This window comes from Schistocerca nitens, chromosome 3 (genome assembly GCF_023898315.1).
Source record: "Schistocerca nitens isolate TAMUIC-IGC-003100 chromosome 3, iqSchNite1.1, whole genome shotgun sequence".
NCBI classification, from domain to species: domain Eukaryota; kingdom Metazoa; phylum Arthropoda; class Insecta; order Orthoptera; family Acrididae; genus Schistocerca; species Schistocerca nitens.
Window position 1 is genome coordinate 693,976,324 of NC_064616.1, and position 22,551 is coordinate 693,998,874.

Here is a 22,551-nt window from a genome sequence, read left to right on the forward strand (position 1 = left end):
ATCATCTGTATGTTTAATTTTTTTGTTTTAAAAGCTAAAAAATTCTGTAAATTTAAAAACTTGGAAATTTTGTGCACAAGAGGTTGTAACCGATATTATTAGTAAATATTAATGCCTTTACACTGACATAGAAAGCCTTCCTATTTGTATCTGTTGGGAAATTTTTAAAGGGTCTTGTGCCTAATTCGAATTTCAGCAGTTAAGGATGTCAAATATTACATAATGACATTTAATTGGATTTTAGAATCTTTTTAAAAGTATCAATTACCTTGGTAGAGCACTGTGTGACTGCTCAGCTAATGTTGTTTTTGTGTGTTGGGCTACTGAGTGTCAATAAAGTGTTAAAAGTTTCTTTTGGCTTTCAGTATACCACCAGTTCACTCCACTCCCCACAAATCTGTGTGTCTATCCTGTTCAGTGTAAGAAAGCTGCTCTGAAAGCAAAGCAAGCTTCACTGCAGTTTTAAACATAGCCAAGGTCTCGTTGACAAACAAAAGCTAAAAAAGCCAAAAGCCAAAATTAGTCTAAGGAAAGCCACACACGAAGCATACAATGGATTTTGCAGTAAAACTCTTATCTAGTGATCTGTCAAAAAACCTAAGAAACTGTAGTCTTATGTCAAATCAGTAAATGGATTGAAGTTATTTGTCCACACACTCAGTGACTACAATGACATCAAAATAGAGGATTACAGAGAGAATGTCAAAATATTAAGTTGTTTTTTCCAAAATTGTTTTACCAAAAAAGATCATACTGAGATTCTTTCTTTAAACTGTCGCACAAGTGCCAAAATGACAGATACCTCAGGGCAGAAAGTCACTTAACAGAGGAAAAGTGAATAGGCACAATAGGATAACTATACAATTCTAAATAGAATGTATGAAAGAAACTGGGCCCCTTCCAGTAACCATCTAGTGTGCGTGACTGGAGGTACAAATCATTCCATGTAATTGGAAAAATTCACTGGTCATTCCCATTTTCAAGAAGGGTTGTCAAACGGACACACATAACTGTTGGCTTATAACACTGACATCATTCCACTGTAAAATTTTGGAGCACATTTTATACTAGTGTATTTGAACATTTTATTTTTAGAGACCAAAAATCTCCTTTGTAGGAATCAACATGGATAATTTGAAACCCAGATGGGTCTGTTTTTTCATAAGATCCAGAAGGCAGCATGTACCAGTACCCAGGGTAGATGCTGTGTTCATTGACTTCTGGAAGATGGTCGATAAAATTTTTTTTGTCGGTTGTGTTCCACTGCTTTGATAAAACATAGAAATGACATATTGTAGCACATGAAGTTGCTGAATAATTTATTTCTTAATCGTACAGTTAAAAACTAAATTATACATCATGAATAGTGAGAAATGTTCAGACATAAAAGTTACCTCAGATGTACACCATGGAAGTGTTATAAAACCATTACTGTGCACAATAAACATTGTCATATATAGGGAAGATACAATGTTATGAAATTGTTGCAAAATGCACGAATACCTGCAGGGGAATAACATTTGTTGGAAGTAGAGGCAGTCAACCCTAAACAGAAACAAATGTAACATAGACAGATGGAAAGACTCATTATTGTTCGATTACATAATTGCCAAACAGCCACTGGAAGCAGTCACATCCACTAAATAACTGAGAATATGTTTATGGAGCAATTTAATGGTAAGTGGCCACATAAAGCTAATTGTAGAAAATAAAGATGCCATACTGAGATTAATTGGGAGAATTGTCAGGAAGTGTGGACCACTCACGAAGGAGGTAGCCTTCAAAACCATTGTTCAACTGATATTGCTTCTATGAGCTGTACCAGAAAGGACTGATAGAGGAAATAGAAATCAAAAACATCAGAGCATTTCTTCATAAGTTCTTTCAATAAGTGTGAAAGCATCACGGAAATAATCAACCGGCTCCAGAGGCAGACGCTACAAGAGAGATGTTGTACATCTTGACTGAGTTTACTTTTAAAATTTCGTGAGCATACTTTCTTAGTAAAGTCAATCAATCTATTGCTTCCTCCCATGTACATTTCACAAAGAGAGAATGAAGGCAAGATCAGAAATATTCGAGCTCACACAGAGGTTTACCAATAATTGTTCTCCCCATGCACATTCAGGACTGCAACAGGAAAGGGGAAAGTGACAGAGTTACATAAAGTGTCCTTTGGCACAAATCATAAGGTGGCTTGTGGAGCATAGATGTAGATTTAGACAACACAACTGAATGTACTGTGACCACTTGTCACCAAAACAAATAAATGATGGTTCATTTCTTCAAAACAGCTTGATGACAATAATCAATGAAATTATATGAAAATCACTGTTTAGAATCGAAAAAGACACCCATCCAAAAGGAATGGGGAGGATGTGTTGGATGACCAATACAACACAACAAAATAAAGGTGACATGTTAACAAAATTTGATACCACTGAGAACTTAAGTCAACACCCTTGAGCATTCATTACAACTGTAAAAATATTAACCATGTAAGATGTTGGACATCATAAAAAGCTGTTCACAAATGGTCTACTAAGAACATTCCAGATAGATCATAATTTGCTTATGGATTTGGTAAGATGAAAATGAACACCCAAAAATAAAAAGCACACAATATTCTTCATAACACATATCATAAAACTGCTAACTGAAACACAGATTTCCAACAACTGCAATTACTGGAGTCTACTATTAGTTTATTTTGCATAAAGCTATAAAAGAATATGGCTAAGCACTTACCAAGGACCATCAGAACAAATCGAAACAGTGACAGTGGATCATTACAGAGTAGCCCAAAAAAAGTAAAATTTGCAGACTGCATTAACACGCCTATTTACTTATTTGCAGGCCTGTGACTTTTAACTGTTGACAATCTGACATATGAATTAAATGACAAGCACTACATACAGAAGATGAATACATCTATGATGATGGCTTCTACATTGTATGTATCATGGCATCAGAACACTACAAGAATGTTGGCAACATGTCACTGACATCTGTGGCAAATATGTACAGAAATACAAGCTGAAAGCTTTATAACAAAAGCTGTACATGTCAGATCAGATACAGTGTGTTTTCTAATAAACTATGTGTCTGCTCTATAGCAGCCTTCATACTCCCGACTGGATGAAATCATCTTAAATCTTGATTCAGTGCCAATGTTGTAACCTGTATTCCAACAACTTGGAGTTACCATAGGACTGTAGTACAAGTTGACTACACATCAAACAAGAGATCAGTCATTAATACAAGTTAGGCTGGCATCCAGTTCAGACTCTGGCATTACACCAATTAAAACAAAATATTTACATTTTATTGGTTTCATTTGTTTATCAGCATTATAGCTGTCTTGTGTCCTGTACAATAAATGCTTGTACATGTATGACTGGCACAAGTTTTTAAATACCCCAGAAATACACTAAATGTTCTGTCACAGGTTTGTAAAAAGCAGGAGAAAATTAAATAAATACCAAAAAAAGATAGCAAATTGAAGAAAAAGTTAATTCAAATAACTTATACTCCAAGTGAGTCTATTGGTGGAGTACTGCAAAGACGAATGCCCCAGAAATTAGATGATAATCAAGTCTTCAATGAAAGACAATCCTTTCCTTTCCTTTCCCTTCCCTTCCCTTCCCTTCCCTTTCCCTTCCCACACTTCACCACTCTATGAGGTCTCTCTTCTTGGTTTAGTTCACAGAGTGCAACTGAAAAAGAGCATATGCGTCTGCTCTGTTTTTTCCTTAGCATTGTAGAAAATATTAGTAGACTGGTATTGAAAACTAAATAAATCTTTACCCCAGGCACTAAGGCTGAGGAGGAGGCGGAGGAGGAGGAGGCAGCAGATGACATTAGAGATTCAACTGTGTGAAACACAGTAGAAAGCATGGGGCATGTTGTAACAGTTAACAGAGACAAATATAAGATAAATGTGGTTCCAGTAGAATGTAAATAATTGAGGAATAAAGGAGACCACTCACCGAGTGCTGGCACAATGTAGCTGTAGGTTGTGTGTGTGTGTGTGTGTGTGTGTGTGTGTGTGTGTGTGTGTGTGGAGGGGGGTCTAATAATATTAAAAGAGGTGCTGCACTTTTTTTGGGTAGCCACATATCTTGATGACTATGCCTGCCATGATGATGCATTACAACAGAAAATTACTGGATTGAAGCTTGTTTACTGCTTTATACACATAATTTAGCAATTATTTGCAGGTTATATAAAACTTTTCATCATTTCAGCCTTAATACAACACTCATTATAACTGTATTTGTAATGCTCAGTCTAGATTGTAAATGTTTTACATATTCTTGACATTATACGTGTGTTTGAATGAGAAGATTACACCACAATGCATCTGATGATGAACTTGGCCCAAAACTAGTAACACTCTGAACTGTGCGCAAAACAATTTAAATATAAGGTGTCTGTAATAAGGTACTGAGAAATGTAGACTTGAATACAAACTTAGTGATTTCAATTGATAACCCATGATCACTCAAATGCTTATATTTGTACGTACGTAAATTTTTAATTACTTTTAAATCCCATATTTCCTTTAATGTCAATGGACCACTGCAACAGGACGTACAATGAGCTAGACAATTAAATTTTCTTCAATCTCACGGAACATTAAACAAAAATGTAAGTTCATTGAAATTACTGTACAGAGACAAGGCATGAAAAAATTATTTTAGGGTCATAAATTTCTTCCAATAATAATGACAAAGTGTATCACAAATTTTCAGAAGTACAATGAAAAGTAAGAAATAAACAAAATAATGGTACTTGTCTTTTGTGTTATTATAATAAAGTGACTGAATAGTTAAATTGAATTGTTAACACTGTCAATATGTCATTTCACTTGACAGAATTCTCTAATATAACTTTTTTGGCAGACAATCAATCTGTGAAAGAGACTGTGGTGGATTTATGGAATGAACAGTTGAACAGATCATGTGCAATTTTCAAAAATATGAAATATGGTTCCTACAATGTTAGCTATTCAATACTCATAAAACCACATAATCATTAATGTATGAGATGAGGAGATGGAGGGGAAGAACCCAAAAGTAATAATAATCCTTTTCTTGCAGGCACAGAAACGCAATTACAGAGTCTCCCCAAAATTGTCTCAATTACACACGGTTTTGAATCAGTTAATCAACTGTTATTTATACGGAAGTATCATTTACGAGCCGTACAAGGTGAGTTGTGTGTGCATGAAACCAATGCCATTTTGTTTTTAGGACAAAAACTGCTTGACAGTCAATGCTACATGAGTGGGGACGTTATCACGGTGGAGTCAATCCTTCGATCACAAATGATCAGGCCAATGTAGGGCAAATTTCTTACGTGGTACCACATGAAATCAGTTTAGAACCAGAAGGTAGTAAAGTTGGTTAGCTGTGGTGTCTTGAGGAATAAAATCATAACTGGCTCTTGTTCAAGAAACAAATCAACTTCATTGTCATGTTGGTCCATACATAGCTTTCTGTCTTTGTAGGAATGAAGCATGCTTCCACTGGAACAGTTTTTGCATGGTTTCTGATTATAGCCATAATATCACTTATCATCTGTGATGATTTTTTTAAAAAAAAACATTGACATAGGGTGTCATTTTGTCAGGTCTGCAACTGCAAAATTCCAGAACACAAGTCATTCTTTCAATCCTTGGCTCTATACAGTAATGTCAATGAACTTTTATTAAACACTGTATGTGCTCCAAACTAAATGCTGCTTTCCAAGGATGATGGTTGCTCAACTGATATAAAACAGTAGATAGAACTGGTACCTAATATGAAAACCTGTTACTATCACATATCTGCTTGTAGGAAAGGAATTCTTGTGAGGATCAGCAATTAATAATTATCAAAATAATACTGTATCTGAGTTGTAACTACCATGCAAGTACTGTATGTCACACTGGACTCTATAAAACATTTAACAGGGTAGTATTTGCCAGCAAAAATAACTTGAGTTTTTGCCATTCATTTGGTTTATAGTTAGTTAAGCAAAAAATATTCAATAATAACAATTACATGGTTTTCCTAGTGCTATTTTACGTTCTGTGGTTTAAAATATGTTAACATTGTGTGGCACTGTAATAAGCTGCCTCAGAGCCCCATCTTGTGATCTAATACCCACAGATAAATTCTTTGGGAGCAGTTATGAAGGCACTCAGCATTTATCCATTCTGCTACATGAAGCAGCAGATTTCCATTGCGGAAGTTATGACACATTACAGTTTAGAATGTGCTGTGATGTGTAAACTTGTAAGCAGTCTTTTTCTTGCACATTGTGCAAAACTGAACATATAGTAATTTTAAGTACAAAGCACATAGAAAAGATTCTGTTTTTAAATACCAACTCTTATTTGTTGAAGGGTGCATAGATACATTGTTTACAACATTCACCAACTTAGTCTATTAGTCTGGATCTCAAATAAAATGGATCTCAAATTTCTTGTTTTACTGTTACAATAATGCAAAATATTTTGTTGGTTTCAACAAACTTCATGGCCTACATAAGAACTTCATAGCCCATTATTTATAATTAATGATTTATAATACCCTTAAATTGTAGTTACTTCTGAGTCAACTACTTCAACAAATAGCTCATTTTCAATATGATTACGTGTAAATCTGGCACATATCTCCCACAAGTAATTCAAATTTTTAAAACAAAAAGTATACAGTATGTAATTAAATATAGTTCATGGAATGCAACTTCCTTGTATGTGCATTACAGGTAACTTGTTGGGGGGGGGGTTGTTTTGGGGAAGGAGACCAGACAGCGAGGTCATCGGTCTCATCGGATTAGGGAAGGAAGTCGGCCGTGCCCTTTCAAAGGAACCATCCTGGCATTTGCCTGGAGCGATTTAGGAAATCACGGAAAACCTAAATCAGGATGGCCGGACGCGGGATTGAACCGTCGTCCTCCCGAATGCGAGTTCAGTGTCTAACCACTGCGCCACCTCGCTCGGTCTGCAGGTAACTGAGCATTTGTTTAGTGTACAGCCACTGTAAACTACACTTGTCACTTGCATAGAATCATAATATTAAAACAATACCTAACAGTCTGTTAAATATTGCTGCTAGTCTTTACGTGTGAGATCACCTGTTTTGTATGTAACAGATAATATTTAACACTTTGGGTCCTGAGCTGCAAAGTGGAAACTTAAATCTGGCTGTTTTACTATATTTTCAGCTATTATAACTCTTGGCACATTTACTAATGACAATTTTCATGTTTTTAATTTGAAATAGTGTATAATACCTTGATTTTGATTGTCTGAAAAAGAGGAAACATTTGTCAGGTGTATTTACGCAGGATTTTTCAGAAAAAAGCAACATGATTATTTTACACAAAAGTTTAATAATGAAGAATACAGAATATCTTATGTACAGTGACCATATCTGAGGAGATCATATCAAACAGTTTCCTGCTTTGTACAGTAAATTTTAGAGCACTGTAATTGCACAGAGCGACTTCGCACTCACTACATCAGTGTATTTTATTTTTGCATCATGCTTTTCCAGTAAGTTTCTTGTCTTTGAGAACGCTCTACTCATTTCAGTGAGGCCAGCTCTTTTCCACATCAATAGTGGGAAGGTAGGAGAATGGGAACTCTAACTTCCTTATGTTCTGTTGGGCATACCTATTAATTTGTCCTGTAAGTTTTCTTCATCACAGAATTTGTTAGGAAATATGGGTAAGTCCGCCTTTGAAGGTGTAATGCTATGCAATCTCCTTTCTACCAGGAGTGCTAGCATCACAAGGTATGTAGGATAACTTCTGTGAAGTACGGAAAGTCGTTGATGATGTTCTGGCATAAGTACAGCTGTGAGGCCAGTTTGTGAATTGGGCTTGGATAGTTCAGTCTGTACAGAATTTCTTAGTAAAACCAACTGATTTGTATATAAGTACAACATAACTTCTGCACCATTTCAGTGCAGTAATGTCTTCATTGTAAATAAGTATTACAGTAGTTGTATTACATGTTTGTTACCTTATAAATAAATAAAAAACTTTTTTATTTTAAATTCAGTGCATTAGTATTTGTAAAATGACTCTTAGTGTTCATTAAAAAATTACGATCATTCCACTTGGGACCTGTGGAATGGTACATTAGCTTATTTGTTTTAGTTGTAAATATTTGTCATGTATTGTTGTTTTTCTGACATGTTCCACATCCTGGAGGACCTCCTCACTACGGATCAATTGAAATGAAAGTAAATCTAATCTAATCTAACAGCACTTGCCCACGAAAGGAAAAGGTCCCTGGCTCGAGTCCAGGTCCTGCAAACAGTTTTAACCTGCCAGAAAGTTTAAAATCAGTGCACACTCCACTGTAGAGTGAATATTCATTCCGGATTTTTCAGATTCTTTGCAATACATTGATTATGCCCTGCACTCCTTCGTTACTGTAAATGAAAGCTCATTCCAACATAGATTTACAGTTCTAAAAGCATCAACCAAGACAATCTGCAGTATGCTTAAAAGAACAAATTATGAATACTTTCTTATTAGTTCTGTTTGTCTGTAACCATTTTCTCATCCCACAATCAGATTTAAATTATTTTAAAACAAAACAATCCATTTTTCAGTTAACCTGTCACTTAAAATATTATTCCAAGACACTCAATACTTCTTTGTATATGTTATCCCATATCATTGTAAGACAATAATGTAAGCTCATTTTGCCTACAGGAATGGTCATAGTTTTAATCTGATGTATACTAATCATATTCCTGTAGCATACCATAATTTGAGTTCGGCCACAACTTGTTGATGTAGAACTAACCAAAAATACATTGAAAACAGTAAAAATGCCTAAGAATGTGCCTTGGTCCTTCATGTGAATTACAAATTTGCCTTGATGCTGACTGATGCACAGTGGGGTGCAGAATAACACTGTGTAAATATCAAATTTGTTGCCACAGTATAGCACACTGAGATTAATAGTCTTGTCAAGGAAAATATGACAACAGCTGAAATTTGGAAAAGATTGACATTACTGTATGAGAAATAAATGCTGTCAGATGAACAAGTGTGCAAATTGTATAGACAGATTGTTGTAGGCCACAAGATGGTTACAAATGAAATGCATGTGGATGTTCGAACAACTACTCAGACTGCAGTGAATGTGTTGAATAATTCATCAAGTAACAGTGCACGATACTGCAGCAGAGGTGAACCTCAGTGCAACTAGTATACAGACTATCACCCACAAGTGTCTATTCTTTTGAAACAGTGTGTGAGGTGGACATCTTGCAATATCATATTTGTTTGTAAGTAGGTGCACAAGACAATTTATGAACAGTTTCTGAACCAATTTAAAGTCAAAATCGGTTCCTAACTGCAATTGATTGTCACATATGACAAAGTATGGATGCATTATCTTACGCCCAAGACTTAACAAACCAGCATAGAATGATATACGGTATACATTCCCAGCCAACCGCTAAAAGTTAATCGTATGTAAGGAAGATGTCGGGCTGTCTTCAGGAACATGAAAGATGTCATAATGTGGATTTTTTAAAATAGAGAATTACAATTGATGTCAAATATTATTCCATGTTAATAAATCTTACTTTATGTAACACCATCTGGAAGAAGGCATAATGTTGTCAGGGAAAGTAATTCTTTTTCACAATAATGTCCTGTGCCATTTGGCACAGAGGACCATAACAACACTGGAACAATACAATGGAACCCTTTGCTGTCCATCCTCGCATCCCACATGTCATTCAAAGAACTAGCACTTGTTTCAAGATATGTGAATTACTTGTCCTGCACTGTCTACAACAGTAGCCAACATTGCTATACACCAATGAAGTAATGAAATTCTCACAATGATGGCAGCCATGTATTGACTCAGGTAAATAATTTACAAAATCCACAAACTTCATTGAATGTTCGCATGTTTGTACAGAGCAACAGAAAAATTCTCGGTCTGACATGAACAATCCTGTTATCTTCCTTATACATTATTTCACAAAGCACTGTACCATACATGAGAAAGAGCATTTCACATCATTATTAGCCAATTCTACACGGAAACTGAATGAGATAAAAATGATCATATGCAACCCTACAGGCTCTAATTTGTCTTGGCTTGTCTTCACATGTCTTACGCGCAACGTACAAGGGCTATTCAGAAAGTAACAAATGTTTCGCGACTGTATGGCAAAAGATGGTGCCACCATCCCAAACGTGGAGTTGGAACATCTACTGAATCATTATGCATGGGGTTGTGGTCATTTGCAGTGCATACTGCCTTTGCTTTGTCCCATGTGAATGTTTAAAATGTGTGCAGCAACAGAAAATCCATCGAGTTGTGAAGTGCTATGAGTGATTAGATTTTTGTTTGGCAAAATGCTGAGACCAACCGAAATGAATCAAAACCTTTGTGTGGTGTAATGAGTGAAGCCACAGTGAGAGAATGATGCATCATGTTCAACAATGACTGCACTAATGTTCATGAGGGTGTATGAAGTGGTCGATTGAGTATTGTCAACACTGAACTGGTTCAAAAATCGATCAAAAGATTCACGAAAACATTGTGAAACATTAAAGAAATTGACAAGAGCAATACAAGACAAACATAAAGTTGCATTCCAAGGTTTTTTTTTTTTTAATTCATAACACACAACCCTACATAGCCATCCCAACTTCAAGGATCTTGGGTAGTTTCAGATTGGAGCAGTTTGGCTACCCAGGACAATGCACGGCTCTACACAGCTATTCGAACTCCAAGGTTCTTGGATGGTTTCAGATGAAACATTATGGCCACCCACCAAAAGAAATTAACAAGAGCAATACAAAACAAGAGTAGAGGAAACTTGCATACCAAAGTTTTTTTTATTCATGACAACGCATGGCTCTACATAGCCATTCGAACTCTACGTGTCTTGGATGGTTTCTGTTGGGAACATTTTGGCCACTCAACATATAGAGCTGACTTTTCCCCCGAGTGATTTTCACTTATTTCCACACATGAAAACCTAATTAGCAACACAGTGCTTCAAAGATGACAAGAAATTGCATGCAAGCACCTGTGCATCGTTGAAGTCTCAGGTGTTAACTGATTCTTCAAATTCATCAAACAGCCTAAAGTGAAAAATAGTGTCTTTTTCTTCCAAAGAGTCCCATTTCATTTCCATGGGCATCCGAAAAACATTTGCATTTCTTAAAAAGATCAGTTGTCATATTAGCAAGGTTTCTGGATGCCTTTTGACCTCTTCTTCCATGATGCCTTGTTAAGAATCTCAAACAATGTATCAATATTTAAGGACTGATTTAAAAAATTCTAATTAATACTGTATGGTCCATTCATCATTTTTCCTGCATCTGTATACACACTGAACATCTGGTGTTGGTGACAACTTTGATAACAGAGCATGTTGATTGACTGTATTCTAAATGTTCTGTCAGGGATCAAACTGGTGACCACACAGGTGACTACAACTAGTGGGTACAGCTAATAGTCTGTTCAGGGGCATAGTTAATTTCTTGTTGTGATTATTATGCTCCTGTCCCAGATTAATTCAAATGTTTCCAAAGTCACGGTAGCTTGAAATGTATAAACACAAATACTACACTTCATACATTTTATTTTCTTCATTGTTGTGCATTCTTTATTTTTAAAGTCTGTGCAGGGTATATAAACTAAATCACTTACATGAGACTTTGTAAAATGATCAGACAATAGTACAGTACTATGATCTTTATTATAAACCAACATTTAAATACTTTACCACCTCAACACTTGAGATCTGCAAATGGGTGCAATTTTATATTGATGCAATTTTATATTGATTCTTTTATTGATATTGTTTAGTTCACAAGTGAAACTCACTTGCAAGAGAACAGAAGCTCTTCATGATCTAAATCTAGGGAATCTCTTCAGTCATTTATCATTAGAAAAGTACTATACGTGGCATACTAGAGTAAGTGCTGAAACTTTTAATTACTTACACATTCAGTTAAGATAGATGAAAAACTTTTCTCCTCTTAGCCTATGATGAATGGTGATGAGAGAATATGCAGAGAAAGTAAGAAATCAAATAAAATAAAAATACATAAAACAAAGCTCCCACTGCTTCTACCTGCATTTACCAACAGCAGAAGAGGAGAAATTATGAAATGACAACCAAATTTGTATACACAAGATAGCATACTAACATTTACCTGTAAAGTAAATTGGTGGATTGTTCTAAGAAATATCTGAGAGGATATGTCCCAACATTTTATCAATGATCCAGTGGTCTATGTGCCGTATTGAATATGATTATATCTACTATACAACACAAATGTTTTGTTCAATTCAGTCGAGCACCATGCCAATTCTCTAGTACATTACAACTTACCACAAAGAATTTAAGATATCCTCTTATTTGATCCCTGTGTGTAAAAGGTAGTTTCCCAATTGTTAATACTGATTAGTGAGCTATGTAGTATGTAGTGGAATGAGTCTTAGTAGGAGTGTGTGGCAATGCAGAGTTATTTTAGTAACTATATTCAATAAAACAGTTAACATGTTTAATGAATATACAGCTGTAAATAGTCAAAAAGGATTACTATGACAAGCAGAGAATTAGCAAAGAGAGGAAATGTAACTTTGCAGAGCAAATACAAATCTACAGTGAAAGAATATATACAACACATATCAGTCAATAAACTATTAAAAGCCTTTGGAATTCAGTGATGGACATGAACAAACCAAGATCAAGGCAGTGACAAGCAAAAGCGAACAAGTTTTGTTTTAGGAGAAGAAACAGGACAGCTGATTGGTAAGAGAAAAAAAGGAGCTTGGGCAAGCTGAAATGAAACAAACAAATGAATGTGAAAACAAGATAGTAAACAGTCCGAGGGAGATGCTACTGAACTACTCCTTTAGCAGCTTGTTTTGGTAAATGTTCATCATTTCTCAAGCTATCAGGTGAGTGTAAAAAGAAACACAATGAGCTTATTCACAGAAATCACTTATAATGAAAGGAATATCTGGATTGTCAAAGTAATACACAAGGAGGATAAATAAAGAAGAAAATGTGACAAACCAAAACATGGTAGTCTCAAATGTTCTATATAATGGAAGTTTCTATGCTTATGCTCCTAGGGGCAGGGAACGGAACAAAATAAAACTAGTACCGTTGTTACTGTATGATCAGGTACGAGGGCTATCCACAAAGTACATTACGTTTTGGAATTAAAAATAAATAAAGTATTGAAAATTTTTTTAATTATATACAGATGAAAGCCACACTTAAATACTACTTTTCTACATAGTTGCCATTTAAATTAAGGCACTTACCGCAGCGATGGACGAGCTTGTAAATTCCTTCGTCGTAAAATTCGGCCGCCTGCGCCTTCAACCACGTGGTTACCTCTTCTTGAAGCTGTGCGTCATCATCAAAACGCTGCATAGACAACCACTTCTTCATTGCTGGGAATAAGTGGAAGTCACTCGGTGCCAGGTCGGGACTGTACGGCGGATGAGAAAACAACTCCCACTTAAAAGATTCGAGAACTCCACGAGTGGCATTTGCCGTGTGGGCCCGGGCGTTGTCGTGAATCAGCAAGATCTTTGAGCCCAACTTTCCCCTGCGCTTGTTTTGTATTGCTCTTCTGAGGTTGTGCAGAGTTTGGCAATACCTTTGAGAGTTTATTGTAGTGCCTCTTTCCAGGAAATCCACAAAAATCACACCTTTTCTGTCCCAAAAGACAGTCGCCACGTGGTTGAAGGCGCAGGCGGCCGAATTTTACGACGAAGGAATTTCCAAGCTCGTCCATCGCTACGATAAGTGCCTTAATTTAAATGGCAACTATGTAGAAAAGTAGTATTTAAGTGTGGCTTTCATCTGTATATAATAAAAATTTCCAATACTTTATTTATTTTTAATTCCAAAACGTAATGTACTTTGTGGATAGCCCTCGTATTATGTTCCATATTCTGACATTTTGGAGAACCACGGATAGAAATATTTGTGTGTGCATGTAAAATAATGGTGAGCACAGTAGAAAGTTGACTTGAAGTTGGTTTTTTAGTCTTTACAGTAAAACAAATAACAGATAGGCAAGAGCACTTGGATTTTCTTCTACATACTCTTCCTGAACATAAAAACACTTTTTTCCAGTTTGGTACTTTTTAGTGTCAGCAGTAAGGGAACTGGTCCGATTAGTGAACTGCATGTATGTAGTACATAGTGAAATGAGTCTCAGTGGCAGTGCACAGTTGTTTTAGTTGTATATTCAGTTAAACATGTTTAATGAATGTACAGCTGTAAATAGGCAAAAAGGATTATTATGGCATGTAGACATGGAGTTTTTATTCTACAAAGATGATAAAAATTCTAAAACATTTGACATGAAAATTACTGCAAGACACTCTAAACTTTGACTCTTATAATCTATTTTTTCCCACTGCAACATTAGTACAAATTTCTTATTTTCCAAAATGCAAACAATACCCATTATCTCACAAGTGCCAAGAAATAACAAAGTTATTGGTGTCTCCGACACTGGCAAATTATTAATCAGCTTGTGCAAACACTTAAGAAATCAAACTTGTCACTATAGAAGTTCCAAAATGGGCATCCTCTTATGCTCTACATACACTTCACCAATCCCATTTTTATCTGATATAATAGTTTACTTAAATTTGTAATTCTTCAGGAAAATAGAGAACTGCTATTCATAACCTGGATAAGTAATGAGATGAAGCTATTCAACACAATCTAGGCAGTTAATGCAAATGAAATGTGAAATTTAACTGGATTTATTACACAATGAAGAAGCGAATCACTTTTCAGAAATTAAAAAGGTGACTTATTTAGTATCTGAAAACAAATGTGATGTGTCCAATTAATGAGCACTACTTAAAGGAAATACATTTTGCATTACTAATCCTAAATACCTACACAAATGCCAAAAGGTCATTACAGTTCATGAAGAGAATGTTAAATTTACACCATGCATTCAATTTTATGTTACAGGATTTGCATCAATTGCAGCAAATATTAATTTCACTTAAAAAGCTCTACAATTACTCACATAATATGAAGAAATAACACTTTGAACTCCTTGTGTGTATCTGCCAGTTGTTCCTAAGCTTATATTTCATTTGTGAATGAAGGGCTTCTTATGACATGGTTAGACCACTACACACAGTTTTGAGGCACCTGCCATGCATTATACAGCAGATTTATAATAGACCTTAGCAGTCCACATGTAAATAATGTAAATGCAAGAAGAGGTAACTGCTTCTGCCTGCATTTAATAGACTATGTCTCCAACAAAAAATATTCCATGCAAATGTTCACCAAGTAAGCATAAAATTGTTAACAAGGTAGAAGGATGGACTATTTCATTAGATTGATAATTCTGTTTACAGCTTAAAGCCAGCATTATAGAGTTCAAGCATCTGACACATGCAATAAAGATGCACAAAGTTACATGTTGTATCTTCCAAGCTGGTATGAGAACCCGCAGCCAGAATAGGTGGCTTCAGCAGGCGATGAGGGATGTGGTCTGGAGGTGCTGGCTCTGGAGGAGTGGTGGGTTGGGGGTACACCTGAAAATCTGCACAATTCATTGCCACTTTAAAACAATACCATAATATGTAAATGCAAATCAGCATATGTTTTAAAAAACAACCATTAGTTGAAGAAAGCCCTTTAACAGATATAAGCAACAATCCCCACAATACCTATTTTCAAGCAAAAGCAAGCTCTAATTGCAACATCATTACATGTAGTTCTTGTTTTAAAATTTCATTTTTTCTCCACACCAACACTGATTAGAAATGTGAGAATTAGTACTTTTAAACAAAGATTAGCTATGGTTTAATAGTTTTTACAGCAGCTTTCATTACAGCACATGACTTTTACAAACAATTTGTAAAGCAGCCACACATGAACAACATAACCACTACAGAACTCGAAATCGGTGTTGTGATAAATGACTTCAATAAGTGCCTACTCTGTTGACAACCATACAGTTTTCATTTAATGATTCAATGAACCCCAAACTGAAAATAGTTGCAAAAATTGTCTTCTTGACTATAAGCTGAAATTTAATTATAAAGTTACTTTTGGCTACAATATTGTAAACAGTAACTGGCTGTTCACATGCTTAGACCCTTTAACATGTGAAGAAGTTTTAGGTAGTCTTCAAAGGAAATAGACCATTTTCAACTGAGAGATAGTCCATAAGTAATTTACATCTACAATTTTGCAAAATCAAATGAACTCTTGAAGATAGTTTCTTGGCAGTAAAAATGTTAAAGTTTGTCAAATTATAAACACACACAGTGCTACGCAGATATCTAAAAAACTGGCGCAAATGAAAAGGAGAGTTTTTGTTAAAACTTGAATTAAAAGGAAAATATAGAAGCGGATTAATTACTGACTACAGAGGTTCAACCAGGTATTCTCATATAAGATAAAATTAAAAACCTTTTCCACACTCAACTCATCGCTGCATAAAACAGATGACTGGTTGTTACTAAGGCAAATTTCTGCCACCTTAGTGCAGTATAAGAAGCACTCAATTAAAATATGATGCAACGAAGCTGCTGTGCCAGAAGCACCAAAAATTTATGGGTCCTTTCCCTGTAGGTGTGGGTACGAATGCTATGAAAATGTGAAATTCTTAATCTTAATAATGTAACAATGGACATTCCAGGTTGAAATATCAACAATATTATGAAAAGGATAGATTGCTACTCACCATAACGATGACATGTTGAGTGGCAGTGAGGCACAAAGAAAAGACTGTTACACATTGAGCTTTCAACCAAAGCCTCAGAAAGGAAACAGATACACATTCACACAAGCAACCACATCTCATGCACATATGCAAGCCATCTCCGAACGATTCCTTTCTGAAGGAGGCTTTGGCCAAAAGCTTGATGTGTAACAGTCTTTTCATTGTGCTTGTCTACAATGCAACCTGTCATCTTTACGGTGAATAGTAATCTATCCTTTTCATTATATTCTTAATAATGCAACCATTTTCCATCAGAAAGATGTCTACCAGGTCTTTGTAGTTGGCTTCACTTGGTGTAGCTTCATGTGTTGTATCAACAGCCACTCTCCTGCTGGCTCATGACCTTCTCCTGAACAGTAACGGTATGGCACATTCCATCACAGAAAGTTCTTCATTGGTATTTCTGGCTGTTGCATTAGCTTGTCACATGCCCTAGTACCCAGCAGAACAGTATGTCCTTCCCTTGCATCTCTAATATCACAAGGTTTTATTGAGTGTTCCAGATCACTTTGTTAGTACAATTATTGATTTTTCTGGAAGTGCCTTCAGGAACGCAATGAGATCTGCATCAAATACCGTAAATGTCTTTGGAAGACAGAGCTAAAAACACTGTAGGGAAAACAGTTGAGCCTCTGACTGCCTCTCCTTGGTTGGAAGTATCATATTTCTTGTACTCTAGTTAAATTTTAAAACAACATGGACATCATTAACAGCCAAGCTGAATATTTATTCCAACTTTGGTTAAAGCATTCATGCCATAATGCCACACACAGATTTTTAAGCTGCTCCTTTCCTTGGACCCCAAAGAACTTTGTTACTGCATTAAAGCTCATCAGATTATGATTAAGTAACAAGTCAAATTTATAATCTGGGGTAGAGGGAATAATTTCATTTTAAATGCATGTTGCGACAAAAGAAATTTTTACTAGATAGGGGGTAGTAGCTTAACTGTTTTGTTATATATGCTGGGTATGAGGCTTCATTCAAGTTTCTTCTATTCTAGCTAACACACTCGTGGCGAAATTTATCCAAAACTTTCAGATTAAAATGCTGTGGTGTGGCATAAGTAGCACAGATGTCCTCTAGGTGGGACTGTACAAATTCCTTATAAAGCAACAGGAAGACCTTATCCCACCCAAGACCTTGCATTAAAAAATTCAAAATATTTAGTGTTTTTAGAGATTTTGATTTTATATTTATTAGCTATGGCAACTAATTTAAGTTTTTTATCAAACATGAGGTTCAAGACCTAACTTCTCCTTTAAAACTAAGAACAGTATTTCTTGGCTGCGAATCCAATTTACATAATGTGAAGGACACTCAAACAATCTAAAATCAGAGATGGTACAATAGTCTATATTAAACTGAGTGACAGTCCAAATCCGCAATAGCTATTTATTGTATTTTCAGTGTATGATGACCAGTTTCATATCCTGGAGGTATATCTTCAGGTCATATAAAACTAATATTTCATGTGGCATGACTCCAAGGTGCAAGTGCACATAGAAACATGTCACATGTTGTTTATGTGCACATGCACCAAATTCTTTAGCTGTGGTTGCCCGACCTATAACATTATTTGTAATTTCAATGTATTGTAAATATAATGTGCATAAGAAACTTCCTGGCAGATTAAAACTGTGTGCCCGACCGAGACTCGAACTCGGGACCTTTGCCTTTCGCGGGCAAGTGCTCTACCATCTGAGCTACCGAAGCACGACTCACGCCCGGTACTCACAGCTTTATTTCTGCCTTTCGCGGGCAAAGGTCCCGAGTTCGAGTCTCGGTCGGGCACACAGTTTTAATCTGCCAGGAAGTTTCATATCAGCGCACGCTCCGCTGCAGAGTGAAAATCTCATTCTGGAAACATCCCCCAGGCTGTGGCTAAGCCATGTCTCCGCTATATCCTTTCTTTCAGGAGTGCTAGTTCTGCAAGGTTCGCAGAAGAGCTTCTGTAAAGTTTGGAAGGTAGGAGACGAGATACTGGCAGAAGTAAAGCTGTGAGTACCGGGCGTGAGTCGTGCATCGGTAGCTCAGATGGTAGAGCACTTGCCCGCGAAAGACAAAGGTCCCGAGTTCGAGTCTCGGTCGGACACACAGTTTTAATCTGCCAGGAAGTTTCATATCAGCACACACTCCGCTGCAGAGTGAAAATCTCATTCTGATAATGTGCATAGTTTGGAACTGACATGCACAGATCTTGTGTTGCGGAATTTATAACTTGGCTTTCGTGCCCAGCTTTCCAACTTCATCAACTCCTGCAGTTGGCAAACAGTAGTTAAGAAGCTGAAAGCAGAACAAAAATTCCCCCAACAAACATCATTACTTTGAGTAAACAACATATTATCCACTCAATATTGATAGCATTGTCTGACCAAATAAGACTGCAATGTAATGGGCTGGTGGCCAGGAAATAATCAATAATTTATTTGTTACAGCATTATAAAAAGGATAGTTGCTACTCACCATATAGCGGAGATGCAGTCACAGACAAGCACAACAAAGAGACTGTCATAAAATAATGAGCTTTTGGCCAAAAAGATCTTTGTCGAAAACACACACACACACACACACACACACACACACACACACACACACAGTCTCTGGCACAGTTGTGCCTACCTGTGACTCAACATCTCTGCTATATGGTGAGTAGCAACTATCCTTTTCATAATATCATTACATTCCATCCTAGATTTTCCATGATTAGTTACAGTACATTTTACATGTATCTATACCTTCTGAACCCAGACTGGAAGAGAGTTGGTAGCCTCATGGGCTCAAGGAATGATATTAAGAGGCAGTTTATAAAGTGCTCAGATTTCTTCCTGATGCAACTGTTGAGAGCCCCGAAATGATAGCTACCTAGGTTTGCACAGCGGTATTTGGCTTCCTGTGAATTTACCAAACTGAAATTCAGATAGCATTACATATCAACTATTTACTGTATCCATCTACATTACTGTGAACAGTGTGGTCATGAAAAAACTATTCACCAATACAGAATGCTGAGGTTGTCCTGCCATTATTATTAATTCTTTTCGCTGACTCCCACACTTTAGCAAAAGGGGTTTTATGAACTACTACTGTGATTTACTTTTATTCTTCTTCATTACATCCACTGCTTTTGCCATCTGAAACACTAACTGGTCATTGTGTAATGGGCTATATAGGAATCTGCACAGAAGTATCCACCTACACCTGATTACCAAGAGGCATTAATCATTCCACAAGAATGTACCTGATGACATTAGAATGAATGTTTCAACAGGCTGATGGGTCAGAGTCATATCTGGTATATATCAATTTTGGTGGCTTCCTTTTGGCTGGTGATATGTCTGGCAATTTAATCCAGGTGAGAAACAGACACTTGAATGCAACTATATAACTATATTCTGTTTTACAACACTGGCTACGATAGGAAAATTATGAGATGGATCAATGACTGAGGACAATGCTATTAATTTGATGAAGTGTGTGCCTTTCCCTGGACCTAAAATACTGATATTTTTTGGTAGAAGGAACCTTTTCATCCTTCAGCCCAAGGCACATACTTGTATACGCAGAGAGCATTATTGCACACGATGGGCATAGAGTGCTACTGCACACAGTGGACGCTGAAGTGTCTGACGAGAAAAATGGGTGAGGGAACTGACTCGTAAGTTGCAACATCAATAGGATTATGAGGTAGAGGATACAGTGAACAGACCATAAGTCCATGCTTATATTAAGTGTATAAATTTCTTCAGCTACAATCTGAAATATACCTTACGACATCCATTTTGGACAGTGGTTAGGAAACTGCAACTGTTTGTGACAACAAAAGGTAATTAAAACAATTATCTGTGTCGGTCACTTTGAGTGACTGAACGTTAAGTGTTAGAAGAATATAAAAAGAAGAGCCAAAGAAACTGGTAAATCTGCCGAATATCATGTAGATTAGATTAGATTAGATTAGTTTTTCGTTCCATAGATCCTTGCTGAGGAGATCCTCATGGATGTGGAACATGTCAATTTTTTTTTTTAGCTGAAATAACAATACTAATAGTATGAATATATACAATACATCACTTGTTTCTATTAAAAAATTCGTCAGTGGAGTAGAAGGAGTTGACCACTAGTAAGTCTTTCAGGCTCCTTTTAAACTGTAACTAAATTTTTTATGTTTACTGGCAAATTATTGAAGATGTGTGTTCCTGAGTAATGGACACCTTCTTGAACTAAAGTAAGTGATTTTAAGTCCTTGTGCAGATCATTTTTGATCCTGGTATTGTATGTATGAACTGAGCTGTTTGTTGGAAAAAGAGATATATTATTTAGGACAAATTTCATTAATGAGTAAATATACTGAGAGGCAGTAGTTAGTATACCCAGTTCTTTGAAGAGGTTTCTACAGGACGTCCATGAATTTACTCCACAAGTAATACATATTACACGCTTTTGGACTCTGAAAACTTTTGTTTGACTAGAAGAGTTACCCCAAAATATTATACCATGTAGTGCCCCTCGAGCATGCAGAAGTGCCGCAACACAACGTGGCATGGACTCGACTGTCTGATGTAGTGCTGGAGGGAATTGACACCATACAACCTGTTGGGTTGTGTATAAATCCATAAGTGTAGGATGGGGTGGAGATCTCTTTTGAACAGCACATTGCAAGGCATCCCAGATATGCTCAATAATGTTCATGTCTGGGGAGTCTGGTGGCCAGTGGAAGTTTCTAAACTCAGGAGTGTGTTCTTGGAGCCACTCTGTAGCAATTCTGGACGTACGTGGTGGTGTCAGACTAGAACTGCCCAAGTCCGTTGGAAAGCATAATGGACATGAATGGATGCAGGTGATCAGACAAGATGCTTACATGTGTGTACCTGTCCGAGTTTTATCTAGACATGTCAGGGGCCCCATATCACTCCAACTGCATACACCATACACCATTACAGAGCCTCCACTGGCCTGAACAGTCCCCTGCTGACATGCAGGATCCATAGATTCATGAGGTTGTCTCCATATCCGTACACATCTATCCGCTCAATATAATTTGAAATGCGACTCGTCCAACCTGGCAAAATGTTTCCAGTCATCAACAGTCCAATGTCGGTAATGACGGGCCCAGGTGAGGCATATAGCTTTATGTTGTGCAGTCGTCAAGGGTACACGAGTGGGCCTTAGGCTCCAAAAGCCCATATCGATGATCTTTCACTGAATGGTTCACACGCTGATGCTTGTCGATGGACTAGCATTGAAATCTGCAGCAATTTGCAGAAGGGTTACACTTCTGTCACATTCAACGATTCTCTTCAGTTGTCATTGTCCTTTTCTTGCAGGAGCTTCTTCCGGCTGCAGCGATGTCAGAGATTTGATGTTTTACTAGGTTCCTGATAGTCACGATATATTCGTGAAATGGTCATATGGGGAAATCCCTATTCATTGCTAGCTCGGAGATGCTGTGTCCCATCGCTCGTGCGCTGACTATAACACCACATTTAAACTCACTTATATCTTGATAACATGCCATTGCAGCAGCAGTAACTGATCTAACAACTGCGTCATACACTTGTTGTCTTATCAACTGCAGTGCCGTATTCTGCCTGTTTACATATCTCGGTATTTGAATATGCATGCCTATACCAGTTTCTTTGGCGCTTCAGTGTAGGAGGAACAGACTGAGTGCTGTAAGATGATTCTCACTCCACCCTCAACTCTGTTTCCTTGCAGGTCATCCACTCTGTGCAGATTGGTATCTGGTGTTTTAAAATGGGTTTTTGGAAAAGA

The 22,551-nt window shown here is 36.7% G+C and overlaps 1 protein-coding gene across 6 annotated transcripts in view; it reads right to left on the reverse strand.

Annotated features, from left to right (window-relative positions):
• The window catches only part of LOC126248661 (rho GTPase-activating protein 190), a 325,162-nt gene that overhangs the window by 116,827 nt on the left and 185,784 nt on the right, over window positions 1–22,551 (reverse strand). For 4 of the 6 annotated variants that reach the window (XM_049949876.1, XM_049949875.1, XM_049949877.1 and 1 more), the window contains one exon: window positions 15,466–15,591. The exons of the other annotated variants lie outside the window; for them this stretch is intronic. In XM_049949876.1, the coding sequence (XP_049805833.1) occupies window positions 15,466–15,591 (126 nt within the window). The remainder of the gene's footprint in view (window positions 1–15,465; window positions 15,592–22,551) is intronic. 6 annotated transcript variants of the gene reach the window in all.